This window comes from Poromitra crassiceps (assembly GCF_964638095.1).
Source record: "Poromitra crassiceps genome assembly, chromosome: 5".
Taxonomy (NCBI): Eukaryota; Metazoa; Chordata; class Actinopteri; order Beryciformes; family Melamphaidae; genus Poromitra; species Poromitra crassiceps.
In genome coordinates this window covers 43,691,128-43,707,941 of record NC_139642.1, presented here as the reverse complement: position 1 = coordinate 43,707,941, position 16,814 = coordinate 43,691,128, and the positions used below count along the sequence as shown (strand labels likewise).

The 16,814-nt window shown below is 41.7% G+C and overlaps 2 protein-coding genes across 2 annotated transcripts; one reads left to right on the top strand and one right to left on the bottom strand.

Moving 5' to 3' along the window:
* Positions 1-401: 401 nt before the first annotated feature.
* On the bottom strand, positions 402-2,300 carry LOC310777551 (post-GPI attachment to proteins factor 2-like; the record flags this gene model as incomplete). Its single annotated transcript, XM_083637916.1, has 5 exons — positions 402-532; positions 762-870; positions 1,110-1,216; positions 1,703-1,952; positions 2,133-2,300. 5 exons carry the CDS (start codon positions 2,298-2,300, stop codon positions 402-404), a joined length of 765 nt encoding a protein of 254 aa, XP_083494042.1.
* Positions 2,301-3,480: 1,180 nt separating this feature from the next.
* chrna10a (cholinergic receptor, nicotinic, alpha 10a) lies at positions 3,481-12,250 on the top strand (the record flags this gene model as incomplete). The annotated part of the gene is made up of 5 exons (XM_083637645.1): positions 3,481-3,541; positions 8,972-9,117; positions 9,290-9,444; positions 10,573-11,105; positions 11,553-12,250. 5 exons carry the CDS (start codon positions 3,481-3,483, stop codon positions 12,248-12,250), a joined length of 1,593 nt encoding a protein of 530 aa, XP_083493771.1.
* Between the last annotated feature and the right edge of the window lie 4,564 nt (positions 12,251-16,814).

The following is a 16,814-nucleotide window of genomic DNA, read 5'->3' as shown; positions in this document are numbered from 1 at the left end:
TATTATGCAAGTTTTTACTCCAATATGGGTTGCAGTGGAATACAATAGAAATGGGGTAGGCATCCTGACTTCCATTATAGCACTGATACTACTACTACAGAACCACAACTTTACTTTGGCACACATTATGACCACAAATTTGCTGCATATTGTACAAAAGTTAAAACCGTACATTACAAAGTGTCATGAAATTAAATTTAATTTAATCAGACTATGATGCAAAGGAAAGCATCTTTTTGTCTTAAGTCTGACATCTACCCACTTTTGGGGACTGGATGTCACCATGGAAATATATGGAAAAAACCTTTCCATTCTTCTTCCTCTTGAACAGGGTCAAGGCCATTATCAGTAGGTGTTGCTGGAGCGGTTGTACACTTGGTACTTACTCCTTGAGTCTCTAGTCAGAAGTCTTTGTCCTCAGAGGATGAAATGACCATGACCTCTCGACTCTTAAAGTCCCACACTGCTGTGAGGTGGAAGGCCATATTGGAGAAGACCACCAGATATTCAAACAGGGCAAAGAATGTGTAGCCTATATGAGAAAAAAGTGCGGGGAGGGGGTACAATAGGATAATAGACATGTTTTCATCAAAAGATTTTGCCATCAAGTTATGTGCCTACATTATTTTCAGTCTTTCACAAATATTTACTTTTCATATAGCAACATACAGTAGATTCTTAAATTTTGTGACATTTCCCTTTAAACACAATCGCAAAGACTGACAGGTTAACTCAGAATGTGTTGATGCTACTATACTTACTCCCTGATTCACAGTACACGTTGTGCTTCCAAAAAAAGTATGCAGCAAAAGCACAGAAGGATACGAAGAGAAGCAAGATACGCACTTTCCAATGGTAAGACTTAGCGTCCTAAGAGAGAAAAAATATATATGGTTGCTAATCAGTTACTAATGAATTAGTATTATTAAGCACTAAAATATGCCGGATGAAATACTTGATAAGCACACAAACTATGCCCTTAAGGATGTTAAATAGTTTTAGAAGGTAATAAGCTCTGCTTGATTCAAGTGTTCCTCTCATGTGTCAGATGCACATAGCATGAGAGATGTCTGAAGTGAAGTGTGTGTGTTTGACAGGGCGTTCCTCACCTCAGGACTTAGTGAATACTTCTTGATAACATTCCACAGCCGGCAGGTTATCAACATGTGGATAAGAGAGCTGACAAGGAACAGGACAAAGCCTTCCTTATGTACAACTAAGGAGAAAATGGATATAAAGAGAGAGGGAAAGGGTCTTTTTAACAGAGGAACAAATACATCAATCAATACATGTTGTCAACCTAATTAAAAACTTTCAATCAACTTTGCATCAACCTGCCTGATTGATCCTCATGAGCGAATTATCTTCAATACACAGCTGAAAATGAACTCGTTTAAACTTGCTGATTTGATATTGCTCTCATTTTGTTGTACTACTATATTATTCTTGAAAATTGTGCGGTAGTTCAATAGGATTTCTTAGAGTTTTCATAAACCATGAGAAGTCAACCCACAGGTCTACCTTCTATATTTACAAGCATTACCAACACAAATATGTTAAAAGCCTCATTAAAAACTTATAGTCAATAATTCTATCAAAATGTCAATCAAATTCTGCCTGCAGTGTTTGAAAGGGAAAAACCACAGTCAATGCTTAGAAGATTCTATTCAAATAATTAAAAATATATATAGATCATACTCACAGTACGTCTCACTGGACGACACATAAGTGAGGAGCAAGAGGCCAAAGATTTCAGAGATGGAAAAGGCAAGATTCAAGCAGCTGAGTGAACTCTCTGGGAACCTGGAGGCAAAGCGGGTCTTGTAAAATTTAAAATAGGTAAAAGCCACCAGGAACCTGGGTGCTGAGTGCAGTCCGATGCAGAATCGCCAGATGTGGCACTCAGGGCTCAGGCTTATTGAGGCACTGATAGATGGCAGGTAGTTAGGAACCTAAGGACACACAGTAAAGATTTGTGTGATGTGATGTGATGTAATGTGATGTGATGTGATGTGATGTGATGTGATGTGATGTGATGTGATGTGATGTGATGTGATGTGATGTGATGTGATGTCAGTTCAGGCAGCCATACATTTGATTGGACATTCTTCAAGGCAAGGATTTGTTTATACCTGACAATGTGTGCCAGTAGAGTCCTCAAAATGGAAAAAAGAGGATATGAAGACGCACGTTGTTAGGCCAAGCAGTGGTAGGCAGACAGTTCCCAAAACACAGGTGGAGAATGATAATCTGATGACCAGGGGCCTCTCATGCCCAAAGATATGTGAACCTTGCAGCATCCTATCTAGCTGGATCTGCAGCAGTGGTAAAAAAAACAAAACAAAAACAAAAAATATTTTAACCTTGTAGCCTACACTATACTCGAAGACTGAATGGGACATAGGCTGGCACAAATAACTTTCTCGTATTTCTCCAAGTCAGAAAACAATTGGAAAAAAAAAAATTGCGATATAAAAAATGAGAATATAACAAGAAAATGTATGCAAAATATGCCTCAGGTGTGCACAGTTCTTCATTATAACTACTATATCTTGGAACATTTTTATGCATAAGATTAGCCTAAAATATGGAGGGGAAAAGGGGGGTAATCTTACCTCCACTCTGTGCACGGTGTAAGCACTTTATTACGCTATTATTAGCCTATTATTAGGCTATAGTAGGCTGCACGATGGATCTGCATAGTCCACAACAAATAACTGCAGGGTGTTGTCATCATATAGCCACCCATCCTAGGACAGGACATTTAAATCCCACGTAGTTTTCCAGTGCAATTGATATTATCAAATGACAGGCCTGCATCTAACGCTACATCGATGCTGTGCGTGCGACAGATGATAATAAAAGGAAAATGCGCGGACGGAGAAATGCCATGCAGTAGGCTACCCGGAAGAGAAAGTGAGCGGTTGCGGTTGGGCGGCGCAGCCTATCAAAATCATGCATAGGCATAGAGCATGCACAGATAAAGGGCTATGCGCTGAATAATGGATGAAATGTGTCCCTTTCAAAAGAGATATTGTTACAAAGACAAGCACAAAACAATGTATTGTGCAGCCTACTGTTCTGTGCGGCTTATTATTTTAGAAATATGTCGCACAAGATGACGGGAACTATCCTTGGTGCTGAAGCTGTGCAAACCGTCACGAGAGTGAGACAACGTCATTGCTTTTATGTTGTAAATGTAGACGGACTCGTTAGTCCTATGTACATTTTTCACATAGGATAGGCTACCGTATTCAAGTTTGCTATCAATGTGTATTAATCTAGGCTACTGTCTGTGAGCCTATTGGGGAAACAAACACATGGTGGCACACTTCGGTTATCGGTCAATCTGCCACCGTCCCGCCCCTCTCCTTTTCTATCAAGCATTAACGGTGCACTTGGTGGCCTATTTGGACATGTCCATGTAACTGCAGTCTTTATTTGACTGTGGTCTTTGGATCGAGAACCTGTTTCAGCAGGATGAAACTATGGAGAATCCAGACTTTATTTCGGCTTCTGCTATTTATCAGTGTTTTCGCAAGTAAGTTTGTTTATTTCATTATTTAGGCTATGCCTTTTAAATTATGTAGCCTAAGATGCTGACATGATCTCATTTTTTTCTTGCAACGATTCCACTGTTTTCTGGTTGTTGCTTTTTTGTTTGTTTTAATACGAAATAGGCCAAGATTGTATCAATTAAAGAGAATGACTGGGAGAAAGGGAAGGAGCATCACTAACATTGCCTGAGTGTAGATGCATGATATGTTAAGGACATTTGCATAGCCCTTAATAATAGACAGGATTTGATCCATCAACTATAAGGCAAAGGTGGAGGCGTACTATTATATGTTAAGAACAGCTTAACTTGCAGACAGTTAGAATTGCCAGCGAACATTATGTTTGACTGTGTTGGTGTAGAAATCAGTTTATCACACGAAATGTCTTTTATTTTATTTTGCCTGTATCGACACCCGAGTGCCAAAGTTGAGTTCTATGACCATCTAAAAACCATGTTGAATTCATGTGATTCCAACAAAGAGATCATTTTATTAGGTGACTTTAACGTTAACTGGGATAATAAAAGAGACAGAAGTAACCTCAAACGAACCACAGAGTACCACAATCTAGTGCAACTCATAGAGAAGCCTACTAGAATAACGAACTCTTCCCAGACTAGAATTGATTTAGTTTTCACTAACAAACCAGACAGAATCCCTAAGACCTTTAATTTTCTGACGGGCCTATCGGACCATAATTGTATTTTTTTCTCAAGAAAGCTTACCAAACTGAGGTTCGTAAATTCTCATAGAGGTACACCCCACACAGCTTATAATGTTATCCCCAAGAACCAGACACAGAATTTCAATGCTGCATTGAAAACTGTAGACTGGATGGAAATTCTGTCCTCCACCAATATAGACTCTAGCTGTGATTCCTTTGATAACAAACTCAAGGAGGTGATGTCCTCTTTTGCCAGTAGAGGGAGCCGTAGGACCAAGGAAGGTGGCAGCTTACCATGGTTAGATAACCACTGTAGAACTCTTATAAAATCTAGAGATCAGCTGCTCAAACAAAGCCTGCATTCCAGATTGTCTACCGACAGGCAAAAATTCACTCATGCGCGTAACAAAGCTACACAAGCTATAAGAAAAGCTAAGGCTAACTTCTTTATCTCTATTATTGAAAGTGCAAAAGGCAACGGGAAAAAAACATGGCAAATCTTGAACAAACTGCTAGGAAAAAACAACAAACAGGAGAGTAAGGCACCTGAACTAGAACTAAACGGTGTCCTGGTAAAGGATCCCACGGCAGTGGGAAACTCTTTTAATAATTATTTCATAGACAGTGTTTCAGAGATCACAACCTCCTTTAGTCCTTCTACCATCCTACCATGTCAATTAGATAAGGATAAACCAATTTTCCAGATTAGTTCTATTTCAGAAGCTGACGTCTTAAAGATCACTGGTGCCCTCAAAGGCTCCAAAGCTAGGGATGTACATGGAATTGATACCAACTTTGTGAAAACGCACATCGATGCCTTAGCTCCACCCATCACCATCATGATCAATCAGTCAATCAGTCAAAATTCAGTTCCATCATCATGGAAAGTAGCTACCGTGGCACCCATTTTTAAATCCGGGTCCAAAACGCTTGTGGCCAACTATCGGCCTATAAGCATCCTGCCAATCATCTCTAAGATCGCGGAGAAATGGATTGCGAGCCAATTGATTTCACATCTTGACAATGGCCCCTCCATGTTACATCCAATGCAGTTTGGATTCCGGGCTAACCACTCCACTGAAACGGCGAACTGCCTTTTCACTGAAAGGGTTAAGTGCCTTTTAGACAAAAATCCATGTGTAGGAACTGTATTTCTTGACCTCAAGAAGGCTTTCGACACTGTCAACCATCAGGTTCTACTATCTAAACTCTCTTATTTCAATTTCTCAGCGGATGCTTTGTTATGGTTCAAGTCATATCTTTCAAACAGAACACAGTGTGTCTCTGTTGACGGTGTTAAATCTACTTACCTTAACAATCATGTCGGTGTCCCTCAAGGATCTATTTTAGGGCCTTTACTGTTCTCCTTATATATAAATGACCTCCCAGATGTTTGTAAGGAATTAGGCGTCCTGATGTATGCTGACGATGCAGCCATCATTGCGCAAGGTAAGGATGCCATGTTAACTGCATCCAAGCTAACTAGTGCATTGGCCCAGGTACAAGCATGGTTACGAGACTCATGTCTCATGCTCAACACAAAGAAAACTGTATGTATGATGTTCACCAAGCGACCAAATAAGTTGAGCAGATCCTATGTATTCCTGGAGAGAGAAGAACTGGAACTGGTACCACAGTTCAAGTACCTTGGAGTTATTTTGGACTCTAACCTCACTTTCAAAAAACATGTAAAAAAGGTGTCCAATACAGTTAGATTTAACATACAGAATTTCAAACAAATCAGGCCCTTTATCACAACGGATGCGGCTAAAGCCTATCTCCACTGTATGATCCTCTCTCACATAGACTACTGCTCCACTGTTTGGTCCTTCGCTGGTGTCACTGTGCTCAAACCCCTTGAACAGCTCTATAAAAAAGCCATCAAGGTGTTTGACAAAAAACCACAATCACATCATCACTGTGAAATCTTAGAGAAATATCAGCTCCTTAGCTTTAACAATTTTAGAACATTTAAAAGCACGTGTCTAATCTATAAATGTTTACACGGCTTGGCTCCTCCTCCTCTAGGGGAGTTCATTAGAAGGAAGAATAGAAATTTGAGCACAAGGGCAGCAGCTAGGGGGGACTGCGAAGTCCAAGCTAGAAAATCCACGTTCTCAAAAAACACCTGGTCGATCAATGGCAGCACTAGCTGGAACACACTTCCTATGGCTATTAGGGAAAGCCCCACTTTTGCGGCATTCAAAAGCCAGCTCAAAATATGGCTTAAAACAAACCAAATTTGTGAACACTAGCTTAATAGCTGCCTTCCAAATCTTCTTCTCTTCCTGCACTAGGCACTTCACCACTTAAGTGTAACACTTAAGAGAGAGTAGAGTAGCCTTCATATTGTTTCTATGTATTGTTATCTTGTAACCTGTCGAATGGAAGGTGTAGTATTCTACTTTTAGCACTGACATGCTGCATGTACATCCTGTCTGTGTTTTGCTGTAATTTTGATGTCTGTAATGTGTGGTATCTCTTGCGATGACACGCTACAGGTATATCAGTTTGTTGCGTACATCCTGTCTGTGTTTTGCTGTAATTTTGATGTCTGTAATGCTGTGGTATCTTTTGCGACGACACGTTACATGTATATTTCAGTTTGTGCGTTGAATGAATGTAATGAGTGACTGTTTTGATATTTATTGGGGACTACGGATGTAAATTAGCATTAGCTAACTCCGGCATATTTACATGTTTTTGTATATAGAGGCTTCTGTATTTCTGAACATGTCCATTAATGTGCATTGTCCCGTCACAATAAACCAATAAAGTAAAGTAAAGTAAAGTATAATAAAAAGACGTAAACAACATGCTTATAGCCTATTTTTGCAATTTTCTAGAGCATCGAAACCCCACTGTTTGGTCTTGTCTGTTTTCAGCTTTCCATTCCTCTCCCACGCAAACTTGCAGACAGTTGTTTAGGGATTGTGCTATCAACCATAATCCTTAATGTGGACTTTCTCTATCAGCTCAAAAGGCTTTAGCCTAAACGATTCATGTGACATCTGGCTCTTCTGAAAGTGCTTTGAACTTAGTGATTAAAATTAAATTTATTTATTTATTAATTAATTGTTACAAGCATTCATTCATTCTTTCTTTCAAGTTCCCATGTGATTTTGTGGAATTAATGCAGAATAATATTATATACCCTGGGCCTACTTCCCGTATGAAACCCAAGGACTCTAATAGGCTACCGTTAATTTATAGTTTCCTTGTATGATACACATACAATGGAATTTAAATAGGGAATTTACTACATCTTAAGCAAAAAAACAAAAACAAAAAGCAAACCAAAAAATCAACCACAAAATCATTTAGAAGTGACTTAGGCTATGCTCATATCCCTGTGGTCATAGCCCATCTGTGTTTAAGCTTGCTGTTTATGTTGCTTTTGATACTGATATGATATGGTTTTCATGGATTAATAGTTCAGTAAACACATGCCCACTCAGGATAAGCAGAGGAAGCCTGCTCCATAATGGCAGATTTGCCTGATCTCTTTCTACAGCTTTACAGAAGGGCAGCCTGAAGTCCCCTTTGCCCCCTTTTCGCCATCTGTCATTTGTTCACATGTTCTCTGATATTTTCCCTTTTCCCCACCCCAGCATCCATGTCATTGCCTTTGTGCTGCAGGATACTGCCATTTAACTCATCAGTTTCCACTGCTCAGTTAGACAATGATCAAATCAGATGATCCTAAACATTTGATTTGTGTTAAGCGTGTCTATGTTCCCTCAGCCCTGTGTTCCCTCAGCCCTGTGTTCCCTCAGCCCTGTGTTCCCTCAGGCCTGTGTTCCCTCAGATCAGGACCTAATGCGATATTTCTTTTCCCAGACTGGCAAAGGGCATGACCCACCCTACTCTGCCTAACCCTAACCCTAACCCTGTCATAACTTTAACATCTTAACCAATCATCACTTCACCAATCATGGCTCCCCATGCCTAAACCTAACCAAGCATCACTCCCCATGCCTAAACCTAACCAAATCAGAGGCAGAGTAAGGTAGGTCATGCCTTCACCATCCTGGGAAAAGCAATTTTGTGTACCTAACCCAATCATTACTCCCCATGCCTAAACCTAAGCCTTTGTTCACACCAGGCGCTTAACAGAAGCAGAGCTGAAGCGATGCGTAACAGAAGCTGAGTGTCACGCTACACAAGAAGTACTCTTTTTTGTCAGCGCCTCGCTCGGCGTGCCTTGCCCCGCCCACAACTTGCATTTACTTCATGCCTGGCAGCTTCACGCTCCATGCTTGGAAAATAGAACAGAATCCTGAACGATCGCTTCAGCGTGACTTGAGCGTGGGTGGAGCGTGGCACGTGTGCGGCTGGTGTGAACGGTCTCACCTGTTAACAAGGACACCGAAATTAAACTGCGTGGCTTCAGCATAGCTTGAGCATGGCTTCGGTGTATGGTGTGAACAAGGGCTAACCCAATCAGAGGCAGAGTAGGGCGGGTCATGCCTTCGCCATCCTGGGAAAATAAATGTTGTGTACATAACCCTACCTTCTAACCCTGATGCTGAGGGAACATAGGGCTGAGGGCCTCATAAAAAAACATTCAGGGACCATAGGGCCTTATTTTGAATGGGGGAAAAAAGATTCACAGGGCTGAGGGAACATACGGGATGACCCCGACTGGAAGAGAAGACATAGAAAAACTGTTGTGTTATACTCACTTGAAATGCAGCAGGTCTAAGCCTTGTGGTCCTTGTCTAAATTATCACCTCTCCCCCTGTCCTAGGCTGCTGGTGTGCCGATGGGAAATTGGCACAGAAGCTCCTGAATGATTTATTCACCAACTATACCAGTGCACTGAGGCCTGTGGAGGACACAAACAACATTCTGAATGTCACCCTGCAGGTCACTCTGTCGCAAATCATCGATATGGTAAAACACTGCAGTTTACACAAGTAGCCAGAAGATGTCATTATAGTGCAAGTTATCTGTGCAAATTACTACATGCTATTTTTATATTTTGTTTATCATATCCTGTTTTGGTACCTTTCTTGTTGTGTTACATTTGCTAGTCTAACATTTTATTTTTTACAATGTTTTACAGGATGAGCGTAACCAAATTTTGACTGCATATTTGTGGATACGGCAGGTGTGGATTGATGCACACCTCACATGGAGTACAGATGATTATGATGGACTCAATACCATCCGCATACCTAGTAGTTATATATGGAGACCTGATATAGTCCTATATAACAAGTAGGTCGGACTGGTTTTGGGTTAATCTGGAAGGTTCTGCGCTCCCTCTGTCCCACAGTTGCTCCTCTCGGTCAGTGTAAAGCCAAGGCACAAGCTGAACACTCCTTGCAGCCATTATTCAGGGGAGTGTTCATGCCTCTGCCTGCTTTTTATACACCAGTGTATTGAATGTGAAGTAGGCTAATTAGCCTAATAGCTGTCCAACTGCCAATAAAAACAGTAAAATATGTCAAACCATTCAAATCAGAGCCACCATTATTGTGGGGAAAAGGAGGGGGCCGTAAAAGACTACAGTGTCACTCAAGTAAAGACAATGAGTGGGAGGGGGGGGGGGTCTCTGTGTCACGTCTTGTCAGGGACCTAATAATTCCTAGTGGTGGCCCATGATGACCTGATGGTATAATTGAAACCATGTAATCACTTCCTGGCACAGATACCCAGTAGATAGAGACATTTTAGCTTTACTGGAAAGTTATAAAACGCAGAAACAAAACTGAGACAGCGAGTACAACTTACTTACATTTTTTGTAGTGTGTTGACTCTTCTCTCAGTTGGTGTGCTTGTGCCTTTGCCTCCTGATCACTTTTCTTATTGAATCATTCTCTACCTACACCAAAATATTAGACCTGTCTGTAATTTAGGTCTGTCTACCACATCTATCAAAACCTCAACTGCTCTTGAACACGCAGAAACATAATGCGAACTGGAACCATTTCTGGTTCCACAAAGAAACCTTAAAAGTGTTCTTAGTTATTGGGTGGTGCGGGTGATGGCATTAATGTGAAAAATAACCAAACCCTCCATAGTATATAGTATATATTGTGCACTTGCAAATAAGGCTATACAAGGGTAGATGAAGACATGATGGTGTGGAAGCAAAGGAGTGATGAAATGGTTCTGTAAAGAACCTTGGTCTGAAAGGTTGTTTGTTGACCCAGCAATGGTTCTTCTCTGGTATCACTCAGAAGGATAATCTTTTGGCACCTTTATTTTTCTGTGTGAATAAAAAGAAATAGCAATGCTTTTGGTATGATTATGGAAATGATCAATTTGTTTTTGGTATGAGTGTGAAACTCATTACTCTAATCTTGTTTCCTCGAAGTGTTTTCTCTGTGTTTTTCCCCCCAGTGCTGACGATCATTTCACTGGCTCCATGGACACCAATGTGGTGATCCGGCATGATGGCCAGATAATGTGGGATTCCCCAGCTATTACCAAGAGCTCGTGCAAAGTGGACGTGTCATTCTTCCCCTTCGATGCCCAGCAGTGCAGGTTCACCTACGGCTCCTGGACCTACAACGGCAACCAGCTGGACATCCTGAACGCCATGGATAGCGCCGACCTGGCCGACCTGGTGGAGAATGTAGAGTGGGAGGTGCTGGGCATGCCGGCCAAGAAGAGCGTCATTCTGTATGGCTGCTGCGCTGACCCTTACCCTGATGTGACCTACACGCTGAAGCTGAAGAGGAGAGCGTCCTTCTATGTCTTCAACTTGCTCATCCCGTGTGTGATGATCTCCTTCCTCGCCCCACTGGGCTTCTACCTGCCCGCTGACTCTGGGGAGAAGGTGTCACTGGGCGTCACTGTGATGCTGGCCCTCACCGTCTTCCAGCTGTTGGTGGCAGAGATCATGCCACCGTCCGAGAATGTACCACTTATTGGTAAGGGTGATCGAATGGGTTCACATTGAGACCATGGGGAAGAATGTGGGGAAGAATGTGTGGCAATGAATTCCAATATATGTGCAAGGGAAGGGATGATATTCTTATCTCACAATACCATTCGATTCGCAATATGGGTTTCATGATTCGATGAAACCACAATATTATGTTATAAAGAACCGACAACAAAGACTTTTTTCTGAGTCCCCCATCTTTCTAGCAATGGCATTGGCTTGTTAGAATGTAAACAACAATGATTTGTGATCATTACAGCAGAATGAAATGTAGCTAATAATGATTTGTTTTGCCCCATGTGACGTATTGTCACATATTTGTATTGCAATATATTGAATTTCACTATATAGTCCCATCCATAGTGAGGACTGTAAGGTTCAACTCCACAGAGAATTCCGCACACCTTTATGTTTCGGTCTATTTCTTCCACAGGAAAGTATTACATTGCGACCATGACCATGGTCACAGCCTCCACCGCCCTGACCATCTTCATCATGAACATACACCACTGCGGCCCGGACGCCAAGCCGGTGCCCAAGTGGGCCAAGAAAGTCATTCTGCAGTATCTGGCCAGAATGTGCTTTGTTTATGAAGTAGGGGAGGATTGCCTGTCACCGCAGCCAGAGAAACAGGAGCCTCCGTCTGTGAAGAACACCAACTGCACCATGAATGGACAAGCTGGCCCGAGCAGAGAAGAATATTTACTCCAAGCGGAGAGAGGACAAGAGGGCGTGGGCTCCAGGATGACAGAAGTGAGAGAGGACATGGAGCAGATGATGGGCTCATTGGGGACGATCCCTACAAACCACTACAGCACTTGGAAGAATGGTGTGTTCATGAGCATGGACTGTGGAGACTCCGAGGGGCCTACAAGCAGACAGAGGAGGGGAGGTTTGAGTGACGGAGAGGATAAAGAGAGAGTGGTTTCCTGCAACAGTCAAGACAACGACGAGAAGCAGCTGCTGCGTAACATTGAGTACATTGCCAACTGCTACAGAGATCAGAGAGCTACGCAGAAAAGAACTGGGGAGTGGAAAAAGGTAGCCAAGGTTTTAGACCGCTTCTTCATGTGGATGTTTTTCATAATGGTGTTTCTCATGAGCCTTCTCATCATGGGTAAAGCCGTCTAACTGCAGGACTATTGAGATGAGTCAGCACAAGGTTCACTATGTACTACATTTGATGTAATAATAAATCCTACTTCCACCATGAGGATAATTTAATTGCATCAGTTTGATAATTGTCTTGTTTATGGGTTTTGTTGTGAGAACTTGCATTCCTTAAGTTCCTCCCCATGCAGTGTGAAGGTTATTTACATCTGCAAAGAAAACTAGTCCACCTTTGCTGTGTTTTCCACCATATCCATTCACATTTGTGCTTTTAATTGTCAATCAGCATTACTGCATTCGTTTTCATACAAAAATACATTCTTCTTTATTTGTGACATTATAAATCAAGGGATTCAAAAAAGGGATGAAAGAATATATAAACGTAATGACATTACTATGTATATTTTAACTTGAAATTTGAAGTACTCTGGCATGAGCAAATGATAATAACCACTGTTATATTGTGTCTCAGCAGGACAGTAAAACAACAGGTGGATAGTCCCAAAAACAATACATTATTTTATTGATACCAAAGGGCACTTGTGATACAAACAAAACCCAAAATGATGTGATTATGGCCATAAGCGTATTATGTCATGACGAGCCCCTGGGCCTGGACGCATAGAAGGCCCCCCCCTCATAGCCTAGGTAAACCCAGCCCCCACGTGACCTGCTCTCTCAGTTCCCAGTCACACATAGTGACTGAGAACAGGTCTGAGAGCAGGTCACGTGGGGGATGGGTTTACCCAGGCTACCCCCCTCATAGCGCACATAATAATAATAATAATAATAATACATAAGTTTTATATAGCGCTTTTCTGGGGAACTCAAAGACGCTTTACAATACATAGAAAAGTAATACAATAAACAAAACTAAATAACAAGAACGAAAACAAATACAAGTCAATAGATTGCAGAGATGGAATGGTGGTTAGAGGTAGAAGTCAGATATTGTAGGCTGTTTTGAAGAGGTGGGATTTGAGTTGGGTTTTGAAGGAGGTGAGTGAGTCCGAGTTTCTGATATTGAGGGGCAGAGAGTTCCAGAGGGTTGGGGCAGCGATGGCAAAGGCTCTGTCCCCCGTGGTGCGGTGCTTGGTTTTGGTGATGGGGGTTAGGAGGTTGGCATCAGCAGAGCGGAGACGGCGGGTGGGGGAGTGGCGCTGGAGGAGATCTGTTAGGTAAGAGGGGGCCAGATTATTGAGGGCTTTGTAGGTGATGAGCAGGATTTTGAAGTGGATGCGGTGTTGAATGGGGAGCCAGTGGAGATGTTGGAGGATGGGTGTGATGTGTTCTCTGGATAATGCACAATTAACGTCAGAATAATGACTAAAGGGCAGTTTACAGCGAGCCATCTGGGAACTCGTCATTGGAAACTGTTTGGAAAAGGGCATGTGCTTCCAAAAAATACCTGGTAGGTGATTGGATGAAACATCTGTCTATCACAGGCTCGCTTCTCGCTGTCATCACACCTAAATCCCGCCCGTAGATGCCCCAATGCTGATTGGTCTGGGCATCCAGCCCACTGCTGAGATGGATTCAAACGCATATCTGGCAGTATGGCAAGATGGATTTCTGTGTGATCGTGATCTCGCAAATCCAGCTGCCTCGCAAGGTTATGCTGGCTCACCAACAGCTTTAGGAAATTCAATCATGAGAGACTAGTAGAAAGTTTAACAAGTCTTTAATGATACAACAAATTAATTTTGGCATATGACTCTATGATATGATGACGCTCTCCTGAGATGATGAGGGCGTCGTCAGTGAAGAATAGGATAGGAAATCCCCCATAGGGAATTCTTCAATCAGGAGTCATGACGATGGTGGTGGTCTGGGGAGGAGGTGGGGCAAAAACTGCTTCAGGATGATGATCAGCAACTGAGAATGACATATGGCACATACACAGCACATAGCAAACAGAGTACAAAACATGGACCCTGATATACTACGCTGATTAGGTGATTGGGATCAGCTGGAGAGGAATGGTTTGGGCTGATTGGTGATTGCCACATGTGTGGCAAACTGTGAATGGGTGAGGAGACCGCATCAGAGAAAGGGGGCGAGCCTAACAATGAATGGGTTATACAACCTCAAAGAAAGGGGGCGTGCACTGTGATATGACGTGAACTGGGCGTTAGCTGTTAAGTAGTCTTCATTATTGAAAATAGTCCAAGACATCATTACATTCTGAAGCCTCAAGGATGACAGTCAATAGGTCAAGAATTAGAATCACACTAGGTTGTGTACATGAAATCAGAACAAATGTTGCAGGTTCTTACTGTAAATCACATGGATTATCTTTTTTAATCCCCCTAGGTCATGCTGTGTATTATCCCAGATCTTTATACTGCACACTTCTTCCAAACCAAAGGAAAACAGCAGGGCAGGCTATATTGGTTAGTTAGTCACTGGAGTAGAATTCTGTTTTGAATCATTTTGACATTTGCACTTTCAGAGACATACACAAAAGCTACCCAGAGTTGACTGCACTCTGAAAGTTGGTTTGAAGAGAGAGAGAGAGAGAGAGAGAGAGAGAGAGAGAGAGAGAGAGAGAGAGAGACAGAGAGAGAACTCTAACCATGACATGCAATTACTTTCCTCTTTCACGGCTTACAAATGTTCAGTCTGTATGTTGTGTAGTTACTTTTTTTTTTTACCATATAGACATTTAGTATAATTCACAAATCCAAAGGATAATACTGCAAGCACGACTTTGGAAATGACATAATTTCTCTCTCTCTCTCTCTCTCTCTCTCGCTCGCTGATATGTTGTATCAAGGATAAAACTGAACATTGTTCCTAAAATAAAAGCATATATGAATACTCTCTCAAGGACTAAACAATATTTAAAGATAACGGTAACCCTTTATTTTACAGGTACTCTAGTTACATATGAACTATGTGTAATTACACATGAACACCAAATGTAATTACACAGTAATTACCAATAGTTATAAATTATGTTCATATGTAGTTACATTGTAACAGACCTGTAAAATGGAGTGAGTCTGTTCAACTGTAGTTCATATGTAGTTACATGGTACCGGACCTGTAAAGTGGAGTGAGTCTATTCAACTGTAGTTCATATGTAGTTACATGGTAACATACCTGTAAAGTGGAGTGAGTCTATTCAACTGTAGTTCATATGTAGTTACATTGTAACGGACCTGTAAAGTGGAGTGAGTCTATTCAACTGTAGTTCATATGTAGTTACATGGTACCGGACCTGTAAAGTGGAGTGAGTCTATTTAACTGTAGGTCATATGTAGTTACATGGTACCGGACCTGTAAAGAAGCTCTGGCCTGGGACAGAGATTGCTAAAACCCAGTGGTGGATTCGAACCACTGAACTTCAGATTGCAAAGCAAGCGGCTTTAACCACTCAGCCACGAGGGCTTTCCAACTTTCTTAGTGGAGTTTGGGAGGATAACTGTATGTCAGTCACATGTAGTTTGTCACTTCCTAGCTTTATCTTGGGGGGAAATGTTGATACTGTGTTAGTTGTAGCTTGAAAGACAGGCAATATTGATTAATGTGAATGCATTTCTGCAGTGTGACTGTGCCAGTGCCAGCCCCCCCCCCCCCCCCCCCCCCTCCCCCCCATGAGCTGTAAATGGCTCGTGGGACTATTTACACCACAATTCCGAAAATTATTAGAATGAATTTTTTTATTTAAAATCTTTAAATATAACTAAATGTTTCTAGAGCACAGTTCATACAATTTATTTAGCAAATAGGGGGGAGTTCCCCCCTTATGCGGATTAGGGGATTTATAGACTTTGGGGGGTGGGGGGGCTGGGCTGGGTATAGACTTTGGGGAGAGATGATCCGGGGGTCTGGTGACCAAAGGGGTCTTTGAGGGGCTTCGACTGGGTCCCCAACAAATTGAGAAATTGGGAAATTGATGGGGAAATGACTCATTTACAATAAGCTAACAATTAGAATGTAGAAGAATGGCTATTTTGATTATAGTTTCACTGTTACCTCTATATCTACAATACTTTTATTAGAATTTTTGTATGGGAATTCTGGACAAAATCATACCTACAACTAAATAAAGTATCAATATTTTCCCCCAAGTCTCTGTGTATAATAACAAAGCTATGAAGTGACAGCAACTACATCTGACTGACATACAGTTATCCTCTTAAACTCCACCATGAAATTTGGAAAGCCCTCGTGGCTGAGGGGTAAAAGCCGCCTGCTTTGCAATCAGAAGTTCAGTGGTTCGAATCCACCACTGGGTTTTAGCAATCTCTGTCCCAGCCAGGAGCTTATTTACAGGTCCAGGTCTGGTACCATGTAACTACATATGAACTACAGTTGAACAGACTCACTCCACTTTACAGGTCCGGTACCATGTAACTACATATGAACTACAGTTGAACAGTCTCACTCCACTTTACAGGTCCGGTACCATGTAACTACATATGAACTACAGTTGAACGGTCTCACTCCACTTTACAGGTCTGTTACAATGTAACTACATATGAACTACAGTTGAACAGACTCACTCCATTTTACAGGTCTGTTACAATGTAACTACATATGAACTACAGTTGAACAGACTCACTCCATTTTACAGGTC